At 37.0% G+C, this 13,231-nt stretch overlaps 1 protein-coding gene across 5 annotated transcripts in view; it reads right to left on the reverse strand.

The window, feature by feature from the left end:
• Nucleotides 1–13,231, reverse strand: part of VPS13B (vacuolar protein sorting 13 homolog B) — a 903,527-nt gene that overhangs the window by 45,625 nt on the left and 844,671 nt on the right. For all 5 annotated transcript variants that reach the window (XM_074986872.1, XM_074986870.1, XM_074986873.1 and 2 more), the window contains 9 exons: nucleotides 12,867–12,950; nucleotides 12,507–12,682; nucleotides 11,870–12,040; nucleotides 9,883–10,084; nucleotides 9,191–9,379; nucleotides 8,636–8,782; nucleotides 6,679–6,962; nucleotides 4,283–4,410; nucleotides 2,800–2,999 (listed from right to left, as the gene is read on the reverse strand). In XM_074986872.1, the coding sequence (XP_074842973.1) occupies nucleotides 2,800–2,999; nucleotides 4,283–4,410; nucleotides 6,679–6,962; nucleotides 8,636–8,782; nucleotides 9,191–9,379; nucleotides 9,883–10,084; nucleotides 11,870–12,040; nucleotides 12,507–12,682; nucleotides 12,867–12,950 (1,581 nt within the window). The remainder of the gene's footprint in view (nucleotides 1–2,799; nucleotides 3,000–4,282; nucleotides 4,411–6,678; nucleotides 6,963–8,635; nucleotides 8,783–9,190; nucleotides 9,380–9,882; nucleotides 10,085–11,869; nucleotides 12,041–12,506; nucleotides 12,683–12,866; nucleotides 12,951–13,231) is intronic.

Here is a 13,231-nt window from a genome sequence, read left to right on the forward strand (position 1 = left end):
GATGATTTTTAAGTGTCAATCAGTCTGTGTTAATTCCATGTATGCTAATCATTTCAAAGATGGAAAGATTCCCAGGCAAGGAAGCTTTCATTTACTTCAAACCAGGGGAAAAAATACAAGTACAGAACAAAATAACCCCCTTTTGTATACATATTAACTTGATGTCCATGAAGCAGCAGAGGAAAAATGACAATGATTTGCTTTGAAAGGATAAGGAATCTGAAATGATGACATTACTAAATGAGAGAAATTCACTCTATTAGATCGAAAATTTTCATTTTCCCTCATAAATATTCTTAAAAAGAACCTTGCATGAATAACAGAATCACAGAAATCCAGGGCTGGATGGGCCTTCAGAAAGTCATCTAATCCATTCCCCCCAGGGCAGGGGTCAGCAACCCTAAGGCTCTGGCTTGGCAACATTGAGTCACTTGAGCCTCCAGACTCCGCCACCGCTGTCTACTCTTGAGGCTCCCTGCTCTGCTGCACTGAAATAATGGAAATAAATTTAATTGGTTTAATGGCTGGCAGGAAGGATCCAGCCATTAAAGCAATTACATTTAGTTCCATTATTTCAGCACAGCAGGGCAGGGAGCCAACCGCACAGCAGGTGGGGGAAGCGAGCAGCCAAGTCTGCCCCTGCTGGAGCCACACAGCTGCACTGAGAAGGAGGTGGCAGCAGGGGGAAGGCAGCAGACAAGTCTGCCCCCCAGAGACCTGCGCAGCCCCACTGAGAAGGAGACAGAGCAGGGAGAAACAGCAGCAGCACACGCGTGCACACAGCTGGAGGAACTTATCGGCTGAGACAAGTTAATCCTGGGTTTGAGGCTCAGAGGGGTTAAGCCTGTGGATGGGGTGGTAGGTTTGGGACTAAGAGGGTTTAAGCCTGGCTATGGGGGTGCAGGTCTGAGGTGGAGAGAAGTTAAACCTGGGGGGGGGGTTGGGGCTGAGGGGGTTAGTTCTGGGGATGGAGGGTGAAAGTAGCAAACTTTCTTACTGGTACAAATCATTGTGTGGGCACTGTTCTTAAAACAGGGGTTACAAAAAGTACAGTTTGATGTTATTTCTTAAGGACTGTCTCATTCATATGCACTGAAGTTCTTGGCTCTTATCGCTATTTTGGTTGCAGACCCCTTCCCCAGGATGACACAGAATCAAATAAATATGTATCATCCTGACAGATATTTATCTAACATGTTCTTGATAACCTCCAACAACAGGGATTTCACAACTTTCCTTGATAACCTGTTCTCTCTCTCAAATTAGAAAGTTTTCCCTAAAATCTGTATTTCCCTTTCTGCAGATTAACCTCATTCTCCTCTTCCATCTTATGTGGACATGGAGAACAATTGACCATTGTTCTCTTTATAATAGCCCTTCCCATATTTGAAGACTTCCCCTCTCTGTCTCCTCTTCCCTAGATTAAACATGCCCATTTTTTTAAACCATTCGTCAGAGGTCAGATTTTTTAAACCTTTTATTATATTTATTTCTCTCCTCTAGACTCTCTTCAGTTTGTCCACAACTTTGTTAAGGTGATGAACCCAAAACTGCATGCAATACTCCAGCTGAGGCCTCTCCAGCGCCAATATAACTATACCCTGCATCATTTTAGATAAAACATTTTTGTTAACACACTGCAGATGGTTATTTACTTTGTTTTTTAACAGCTTCGTCTTATTTTTGGTTCATGTTCAATTTGTGATCCACTACAACTCAGAGATCCTTCCTGCAGTACTGTGGCTTAGACAGTTATTCCCCATTTTGTATTCACATATTTGATTTTTTCTTCCTCAGTGAAGTATCTGGCACTTGTCTTTGCTGAACTTAATTTTGTTAACTTCAGACCAATTCTCCAATTTGTCAAGGTCATTATTAATTCTGATCCTCTTGTTCAAAGTTCTTGCAATCCCTCCCAGTTTGGTGTCATCCACAAATTTAAAAGTATAATCTCCCCTCAATTATCAAAGTCATTAGTGAAAACATTAAATAGTACTTGACCTAGGACAGACAAAAACAGGATTCCATAGAAACATCATCCCAGCTTTCATATTGTACATACTTTTTCTTATTAGAAGGTAATCAATAGCCATAGAATCAGAGAAATTATGACTGCAAGTGACCTTAATAGGTCATGTAGTTCAGCCTCCTGCACTGAGACAGGATTTGAAATGTCAGCAAATACAGGGAGACCTCCTAGAACTTAAATAGAACACACAGTTAAGAAGGCCATGTACCATAAATGTAGCAATAACAACGAGAAGTCCTGTGGCACCTTATAGACTAACAGATATTTTGGAGCATAAGCTTTTGTGGGCAAAGACCCACTTCATCAGATGCATTGTAGATGTATTACATTGCATCTGATGAAGCGGGTTTTTGGCCCGTAAAAGTTTATGCTCCAAAATATCTGTTAGTCTATAAGGTGCCACAGGACTTTCGCTTTGTTTTTGTAGATACAGACTAACACAACTACCCCTCTGATAAGGGAAGTAATGCATTTAGCATGTAGCTTGGTTCTGCGGAGATGCAGGACATAGTTCTACCATCGTAAATTACAAAAAACAAAATGACTGTACTCCTCAGGGTAGTGTTCTGTGCAAAAACCCTTCAAGTACTGATCTTTGAAGATCAATGATGGAAAAAATATATACCTGATGGAAAAAATGTATATTTCCATGCAAATTTGCCTTTAAATGTGGAGTTGCTATTAAGTACTGTGCCCCTAGTTCAGGTAATTTATCCCAGATTTTAAAGACATTTACTCTTCAAGTTAAGAAATACATTGCAATGATTTACCTGTGTGCCTTGATTATTGATGTCTACAAAATCACTCCATTCATTTGTTAGTTCACCTGATGACATCACTTTCAGAAGAATGCTGGGCAGCAAGTCTTTGGTTTTGCAATCTGGGTAACTGGAGACTTGATGATAAAGCTCATGATGAACGGAACATTCAGCTGGAATCTTTCTGCAATACACTTCAAACTTTGGTGTATCTGAAATTTCAAAAAATGTCTAGATTAGGCTCGTGTTCAAAATTCACAGTTACACATGCAAGAGATTTTTCTGATACAAAGACTTTTTTTGTCTTTTTTGTTTGGTATTTATTTAAAATATTCTTCTCTGCTACTTCTACTGTTCAGTACGTTCATTTTTCATAGCTAGAGTTGACCAGAAATTATCCAATGAATTACCTAATAATTTTTGTCAGAATTTGTCAATTGGTCAGAATCAAAGTGTTCTGTGGGGACACATGAATTTCAATACATTCCATGAAACCTGCTTAATATCCTGCCAGTTTGCCCAACTGGTTCATCAGGAGGGCTACTGGGGACCCAGGGATTCCATGCTCATGGCACCTCTGAAGCTAGAAGCCCCGGCTACCATGGTTGCAGCAATTTTGCAGCCCAGACTCCTAAGCTTCTTGACAGTTCAGGCTTCCAAGGTTTGTAGGATCCCTGGCTCTAAGACAGCTCACTGGATGGACTGCCCTGAAGCTGTGACTCCCTGTAGAGATAAGAATGGAACAGTACAGGTTGAACCTTTCTAGCCCAGCACACACTCATCAGGCAACATCCATAATCCAGCATGATTTTAGTTAGCTAGATGACCATTTATCATGAGTGTGGCTATGTTCCTTTGGTCCCATAAAGTTTGTTTACAGCCACCAATCCTGGCTCTCAGTGTTCTGTGCTGTCACTTAGATGGAATTTACCACTAAATGTCTTCTAAGAACCCAGTAAACAGTGGAAGTGTTGGTAATGCTGCTAGAAAACACTGACCTCCCGTGGCCTGGCAAATTGTCTTATTCAGCACAGCTTGGGTGCTGGCCTGGAGAGTTTCAACCTATAATTCCATTTTGTGGAGAATTTAAAATTTTAGGTTGTTGTTCCAAATCAAAATGAAACCAGGACATTAAAATCACTATGGCTCATCTTTTTAAAGGTATTTAGACACTGCAGCACTTAACACTGCAATGCCTAATTGATTTAGGAGCCAATGTCTCATTCTAATGGGAAATAGGCTCCCAAGTGTCCAATTCAGTTTTGAAATGAGAAGGAGGATCCTAAATCAGTCAGGCACTACAATGCTAGGCACCACAATGCCTAAATAGCTTTAAAAATCTGGGCATTGATTCTTAGAAAAATGGAATTACCTTTGTTACTGATAGTGAAAACTACTGCATCCACAGAATTAAAACTTACAGTACAGATAATGAGCATAATGGTTTTATTACGACAGTGATACTGATTATTACACTGCAACATAAATTCCACACCTTTGATGTTCTCCTTTATAAGGAATGAGACAGAACACCTGTTGTGGATAATTATTCGAGGACTAGGGTCTTCCGTAAGAGTTAAGTACGTCACCCCAAGATGCTCTTGATAAGTCAGTGCTATGGCTCTACAACAGAAAAAAAAAGATGATATAATTCTTGAAATACACTTGAAGTTTACAATTAACATCTTTTTTGCACTATTTTACACTTTATGCCCAGTTCTGCAGATACGTATGTACATTAAGCATGTGAGTAGTCCTTCTAACCACACAGTTCAAAAGAAAAGCAAGAGAAAAATAGGACAACATTAGACTAAACTGACTTTAATGGGACTGCTCCTGTATATAAATTAAGTGCCTGAATGTTTGCAGGGTCAGATCCTTAAACTGAAGACATATAAGGACCTAAAACCAATCAGCATTTCAGTGCCAAATTGTGAAAATGGACTTCAGAAAAAGCTCAGGAAAAGTTGCAGGTAAATGGAGATGTCATCTGAAAAATAACACTCTGCAGTAATGATCCATACGAAGATCAGTATATTAAATTCTAGCATTTTGGATCACTAGTGTTTCAATTACAAATAATTGTGCATTATTATTAGCTAATAAAAGGTACTATATTTCCTGATTTGCGTACACAACTGTTTACATGCATAATTTCAGTAGCCTCTACTGAAAATCTGCTTCTTTAAAGTGATTTCTATGAAAGAACATGTCTAAAAATATGACCGTGCCAGTTTTTGAAGAGAGTGGTATGGCCCTTTCATTCCCATCACAACCCTGAGGAACTCTACATTCTCCTTTCCTATTAATAAGAATGCTATTTTTGCTAGCATAATTCCTTTTGAAGTCTGCATGGATATCTCTGGAATCCACCCATATTGCTTCTGAATTATCTAGAGGAATTGTTCCTTAGTTACTGAATGATATAAGGATTCCCACCTGATTCCATACAAACTGAGTATGTTGCCTCCAAAACACCTCCCACCTTAGCTGGCTAAGAAAGAAAGACCTATATGACTGATTCTGAGCTCACTTATACTGATTTAGCCTCAGTGATTTTTAGACATATTTTTCATTTATAAAATGCATAAGTCAGAGTAAAATCGGACTTTAGGTCTGGAAATTTAAGTCAGGTCTCCTGCATGGTAATGTAGTTTTATTTTTAATTTCTTGGATGCATTTCTTGTTTTGAAAGGGGAAAATGTATTTAGATATAGCAAGCCTTATATCATAGAGAGATTTTCTTGATAATTCTTAAAATATTTTCTCCCCAGTGTCGCTTTTTCTGTTTCTATCTCTCACTTATATTAATAAGTGTTTCTGTGATTAAAAATTAAAATGATTAAACACATTAAGATTATGTAGTTAAAATATAGTGACACAAAATATTTTAACAAAGAAAACATCTCAAATTCTATTAGGATTTCTAGAAATATATGGAAAGAGAAAAAGCATAATAAATATTTCCATTTCTACTTTATTATTTTTCAGCATGTTTCTTAAAGCACTATTATGCAGTTAAAATAATATACTATATTAATATAAAAAAAAATCTGGTCTGTGCTACTAATGACTTGAATTAATAACACTGAAGTGATTTTTAAACCAGATATATTTTTCACAATTTATTTCATTTGCTTACTTTTTGCATTTCATTCAACTTGGGCAATAAACTCACTAACAGTGAATTTCATTTCCTGGTTCTTAATGTTGCAGTATCTGGGTTGCAAGCACTGTACAGAATTGTTTAAATCCAAATTAAAAAAAAATTCACGGACAGAAGATAATCTTCAAAGCACTTGTATAGAATTCGGTTTTGTCAACTCTTAAAAACAACTCCTGTAGTTTGGAATTACATTACTTAACATCGTACTCTCCAACTCTTAATTTATATTATTTCATATAAATTTTCAAAAATCTTGAAAAGATTTCATTCTCTCTTATTGTGTATAGCAGTGTTTTCCAAACTTTAAAAATTTGTGTATCCCTTTTGGGACTTTGGCCTTATCAATGTACCCCCTCTCCCAGTGCCGTCTCAGTGCTTATCTCCTGATAGTTAGTAATTTATTTTCTGATAATTTACTCTTGAAACCTTTTGTGTACCATCGGTGGTTTGGGAAACACTGTTGTATAGTACTATACATGTAAAAGGAGGAGCCGTGTAAATAGTAAAACGGTACAAGTTGTACATGATCATATCGTTCAACCATTTATTAAAACTGTCTAAAACATCAAACAGTAACAGTTTTTTTAAATTAAAGCGAGATCTGACTTTACATGTGGTGGACATATGTTATTTTAACTTTTCTATTAATTTCTTATGTTTTGTTTCTAGATAAAGTTTTATACTGACAGTCAAACAAGATCATCATGCACATTTATTCAATTTACCTGGTGCAAAATCCACTTTCATCACAAACTCCAATGGGTACTGACACACTCTGTCTAGGAAATTCTTGTCTAATCACAGCTGGCAGGCTCCAGCACCACAAATTGTCAGCACACACAACTGGACTGAAACTTAGCAATATGTGCTTTTGAAAAAGGGATACTTCTGATGTTGGCTGATTGATGTCTGACATCAGGTCCCAGCAAGCAACAGAGCTCAGCTTTTCAGTCGGTGGTTCCCCAGCTGGGCAGATCCTGAATGCAGTACTGTCTGGTATGTGTAAATACTAGAAAGAAAGAAAAAAGATAATGTTAGGTCATAAGAGTTCATTCATATTTAATTTTTACTTTGAACAGCTGTAAGTGACCATTTAGAAAACTGCAGTTAAAAGTTCAGCATCATTGGTGCTTTAGGATTCAACAGCTATTCAGCCATATCCTGCCCCATTATACCCGTGCTATCAAACTTAAGACAATGAGTTAAATTTTGTTCTTAGTTATTGAGATATAAATCAGGAATAATTCCACAGTAGTTGATGGAGTTATACCACTGTAAAACAAGTATAAGAGAGAAAAGAATCTGGCTTTCTTTGTTGCAAATAAGGAATTAAGAACACAGCGCCCAGTAGGGTATTTTTGTACAGAGAGGGGATTCAAGAGGGAGGGGTGACCATCCTATCCCAGGCTGTTACCTTCCCATTGGCTGGTAGTTGGTGACAGGGTTAGTCAATCATCTTGTGCACCCTCCCTCCAAACCACCCCTGCATATTTAAACTCTCACAGGCAGGTGATGCGGTGATCATACTCAGAAACATCCAATTCTTTTGAGTCAAGAATTTATGGATGATGGATCCTAGCTGTTAGATGTAAGAGATTATATTTGACTTGGTGACCTTTAGGACTGTATCAGGCAGGAATAGATACCATACAGTATGGGTTGGAAGTGCAGCCATACCAGTGGCCCATGTCTCCAGTGGCCATTGTGGATAAAGGCCAAAAGAGCCAGCTCCTAGAGATAAATAAGACCTGAGCTTCTGATGGTGGATCTTGTTGTCTATAGAAGGGGACATGTTAAGTCTTCATGGACTGAAATTTCCATTTGGCAACCTCTTTCTATTCCCTTCATCTGTGGGGTGGAGAAAGCACAGAGGATTTAGAAGCTGAGTTGTAGGGCAAATGTAGTATGGTTTCTCCTGACTTACCGGATATATAGTTTGCAACCCTGCACTAGAACAAGGTAGAACCATGAGTGGTATGTAAGAGCAAGGGGTGGGCATGTAATGACCCTCTGCAGTGATAAATTAATTAAACATTAATTTAAATACATTCTACGTGTATGTTGTTCATATACTTGCATGCCCTGATTAATACATGTAAGACCAATTAAAATACATATTTGTGCCTGCATGAATTCTGATTACTGTAAACTTATTTCCTAAACATACAGTGCTGCCACCAGTACACTTATATTAATGAATTGATGCACTCCCTAAAATGCATACCTTTGGGGGATATCTACAGAGCCATGGCTTATGATCAGGTACTAGAGTCTTCTCCAAAGGGTAAACCGAACATTTTATCCTGCAAAGCAGATGTCCCTTTTCTACATGAGAAGTTAGTATAAATCCTCAGAAGTGATTCAACAGCTATTATGGATTAAACTACGTATATTACAGCAAGGGCCTTCATTCTCTGAGCAGATGGAAACCAGGCAGAACTAATCCTGCAATGTGTAGGGATCTACCACTTTGCACAGATTTGTATCACAGTTAATTACCACGGCTGAATTTACCATAGCTTCCCTGTTTTTAATGAAAACAATATGAAATTACTTATTCTGAACTTTTAACTAATTACTTTTTTCTGTTCAGTTTTTGCAAGACAAATTTGGGATTTTAAATGAATACCAATACCTATCTATTGCAGAAGCCAAACAAAAATAATATGCAAAATATTCTACCTCCTCTCCTGACCGAGGCCTTGAAACAGACAGCTGTGCTATACAATAGATAGGGTATGATGTATTGTTGATTACAGTTGTCTTATCTTCAATCTGCAGAATTTGAATGCCATGCTGAACCATAGAGGAAACGCAGAACTGGCACAACTACAGGATAATGTTAAAAATATGTTAGAAGACACGAAAACAACAAAGTTCTTGTAACACAGTATCAAAACATATTTTAGACTGGAGACCCTGTCTTAATTCATCTACATTACAAACTAACATGTATCAATTTCTAAGCAGAATTCCTCTTAGTTGTATCAGTCAGTATTTTTCAAACACTGAGAATTCATAGTTTTATATGTTTAATGAAATTGTGTATTTTATAAATGATCTAAGATTTTAAAATATATTTAATCTATTATTTATCTTCACATTGTGCTTTTGAATCAATTCACATATTTTCAGCAAAATTTGTGCATAGTTATACACTTGACAGCTTTCATCTGCTGTTTGATTATTCCCTGTTTGAAATGATAAAGTTATAAATTATCGAAATGTGTTCCTAACCTTTTTATGACCTGGGAAAGCACCAAGTTTTATTTCAGCTTCAACAAACCCTTCTTCATCCAGTGTCACCACTTCCCCATTGTCTGCATCCTTCCATTTTGGGAATGTTATGTTATGAACTAGTTTGATTGCTACTGATTTGTGCACAGTGTTAGTGTTTGCCCAGTATATTCCAATTTGAAAAGCTTCCTGTAAAGGGAAAATAACTATAATTAGAACTTTCTGCCATTACACTCATAATACCAGTAATAATAGTTGTCAAGTATTCATATACCTAAAAAACAGGGCTTTTGTTTAAAAAAAAAAGAAAAGAGGAGCCAGTACTCAGCCGGCTCCCCACCCCTACCCTCCAGCCATGGCTGGTGCTGCTGAGGTGCCAGTACTCCATACCAGCAAATACCAGCATAAAAAACCCACTGCCTATAATCTACTTCCTTTAATTTGTGGAGATCTATATTTTTTCCCTTTTATGCTCTCCATACAATACTCAGTTTATAATAAATAGATGTGCTGATGCTACTGTATGAATATCTTCAAAATTATCAGCAAAATTCTGTGGCTAGTACATTAGTGGTACATATATGGGCTAGAATGTAGCACAAACGTGGACCATATGGATTGAAACAGAGCCTTGAAACAATAGTTTGAATATTTATAAAACTGGTGCATGTTAACTTCAACAGTATGGCTACCTGGAAATTTGGAGGTATAATTGTTTTCCCAGCAGGTATTTGTAGAACTATTTTCTCTCCTTCAAATAGCCATAGATCCCATTTGGACTGATTGATAAGCAGTGCCCAGGGCAGGAGCTCTACCAGTAGAGTTTTAACACATGGCTTCCAGAGTGACAGCTTCACCCGCATTGGGCTATCCCACTGAGTGAGCTGTTGATTACTGAGAAAAGAAAATGATTAATTCAAAGTTAAATTTGCATTTAGACATTCTAGCTATTCAGAAACTATTTTACTATATCCCATCATGACATATCATTCTGAAACACACACGGGCATTGTTGGAAAAAAGCTTTGCCTAAGCGTAGATTGTAAAAGCAGGTATTTATTAATTTGAAATCTGATCTTTTTTTTAAAAAAAAAAGCATTAAAAGTAGTTATATGACTACACCTGCTCTGACTAATACTACTCCCTGACAATTTTAGTGGTTATAAAGTCACATTTACATAAACAACAATCTCATCTGGTGATCACAGTAGAGTTGTTGGAGCCACAAAAATGGTTGAAACACCTCAATTTTGGAGGTAAAGGAGGCTGATATGGCCCCTACAGTGTATTTTGAGCTGTCTGTGCTGATCTAAATTCTCTGCCTGCAGAGAACTTTGTTGTCAGTTTAGTGAATCACGGGGCAAGACTTAATGACCTCCTGAGGTCTCTTCCCACCCTGTGATTCTACATATATCAAATATATGGTATTCAAACATAGGAAAAGATATGTCTGAATATCTCGTCTGACTTAAACTAGACATAGTCCTCATAACTTGGTTTCAAATATTTGGCTGAACACACGTAGAAAAAAAGGAAACCAATTCTTGCTAACTTTCTCGAGTAAAGAACGTATTGTAAAGACAGCTGCTTCTATATTTTTTAGTTATTTCCAAGTGAATAGCATAATAGTAAAGATTCAAAGCTGGATAAATTTAAGCTAGTTATAACAGATGTCAGAACAGATTGAAAGTGAGTTTTTAAGATAACTGTATTACCACTGAAAGATCCTGCTTATTAAGAACTTTCAACAGGATTTTAGGCTTTAACAAGCCATAGGCAACACATTTTTGATGACTGAGATTAGTTCTTAAGTGCACTGAGGGCTCATGTTATGAAGTGATGCATTCAATCAGACCCTAATCCTACAAAGAACATGAAATAGTAACTTTAAGCATGTGATTAGACCTATGCATTTCAATGAGACTATTTAAGTCCTTAAAGTTAAGCATGAGGTCCTTTCAGCCCTAGGATTCTATGGTTCTATGATATGATTCCATGTACAATTTTGCGCATTCAGGGTCTGAGCCATGTATCAGCTGTGATTATTGTGTAGAACAAACCACATAACTATATTTCAGTGTTCTTGACTGTGAGAGCATTTACATGTTTTTGTTGTACTACCACTCCCTTGGCACCAAGAGTTGTTATTCTAGGCTCATAATAACGGAAAGAAAATTTTCTCTTGGTTTGTGCAACCACTGGAAGAAGAAAATTAAATAAATGAAATCAATACAATGTTCTTTTGGCTAAACAATACTTGCATTTGAGGAAAGCTAGACTAACAAACAAATTGCCTTTCTGATCATAAATCCATATGTATCAGTTGTGCTGTTTGCTCTCTGATTGGTCAGTGCAATAAACTAAAGCTACTTTTGCTAATGACTGGAATCTATGTACTTTTTAATGGTGAACAGCACACCCAGATGGGCTCACTGAAAAAGATATTTCGATGAAACATTGGTTAAAAAAATATCAGTAGGTTATTTGCAATGATTTATGAAGCTCCTCCTTACAGAAAATATTTATGAAATTAACGATTAACACAAGAATGAACAAAATTAAAGGATTTTACATCATTTACCAACACTGAAATATGTAAGGTCTGTTATTTGCATATGTACACTTTAATTTCAATGCAACGTAACCTCAGTGGATAACACTTAGTAAAGCCAATATTACCTCTGTGAATCCTTTCTATTATATGGCCACACAGGCTGGGAAGGCCTATTAATCCCATAGAACTCAGAAAGTATCTGATTCACAGTGCCAACTGCATGGCACTTAGTAGCTATCTGTTTAATAAGTGCTGTTGAGATAGGAACTGCACACTCTGATGGATCATCTTCTTCCCTGTCAAATGAAAACAGAAACAGAAATCAGTTGCAGCACTAAGTTGTCCAAACTATGGCTAACATTTTCTTTAGTGCAGCATTATGAGCACACTCTGCAACTCGAATGATCTCATGTGACACCAGGAACTAAATTAATCAGATATAAAAAAGAAAAGAGACTCATATAAAAGAAAGTAGACTCCCAAAATTTGGTAGACTATGGCATCACAGGAGATGGTAGATACTTTTTTACAAAATGCAAAATCTTACACAATTAGTTTGCTCAGCAAAAACAGATATGGATGAACTAAGAGTAACCACAGTTTTCAATTTTCCATTGCAGCATTTTCAGCAGTCCATTCACTTATCTGCTCTAAATATACAACGTAAGTTAATATTCTTGAAGGTAGTACACTGCGAGTTATATGATAAACAATAACTCCTTTTCTATTGCAGGCATTTTCAGAAAAATGCACAACTTATACCTTGCTTGAAAAGTCAAGTGATGGGTAAGATCAGGCTCTATATTTTCCAATGATTTCTCCTGCCCTCTTCCTGGGATCATTTGCGTTTCACTCAGTTCCAGGCTTCTTTTCTCCACATGTATGATAATTGGATCTGGAAGATGACTCCTCATGATAAAAAGAGGGCTGAAAACAATCTACAAAGAAAAACAAAAGCAAAACGGAAAATAAACAACACACCAGTTTAACATTAATTCTATTCCAGCTGCTGAAACAAGCTGTTAATATATCTTTGCTGAGGGTCATTCTGACCTTCATTTATTTCAGAACATGAAAGGTCACAGAACAATACAGAATTCTGAGAAGGGTGAATGCACTCACTATTCGTTGCTGTACTGGCGTGTTGGGTTCTAATGTCAAAATTGTGCACCACACATAAATAATTGAACCGTTTGAAGATGGCACCTGCACACAGAGAGATGAATAGACAGCATTAAGTCAGATTATTTCAAGCTCATAAATGTTCACCTATTTCAGCTGCTGAAACAACCTGTTAATAAATCTTTGCTGATATACTGTAAGCTAGAAAGTAGAGACAAGAACACTTCACCACTTAGAGTGACATTACTTGCTCCCTTTCTTTCTGTTTAAATTTACACAGGATCCTAAACATGTGACACATTTAAGGTACATAACACCACATATTTTTACTCTAAAGCAGCGTACAAGAACTTACATAGTTAAGG

Source organism: Carettochelys insculpta, chromosome 2, assembly GCF_033958435.1.
Source record: "Carettochelys insculpta isolate YL-2023 chromosome 2, ASM3395843v1, whole genome shotgun sequence".
Classification (NCBI taxonomy): Eukaryota; Metazoa; Chordata; order Testudines; family Carettochelyidae; genus Carettochelys; species Carettochelys insculpta.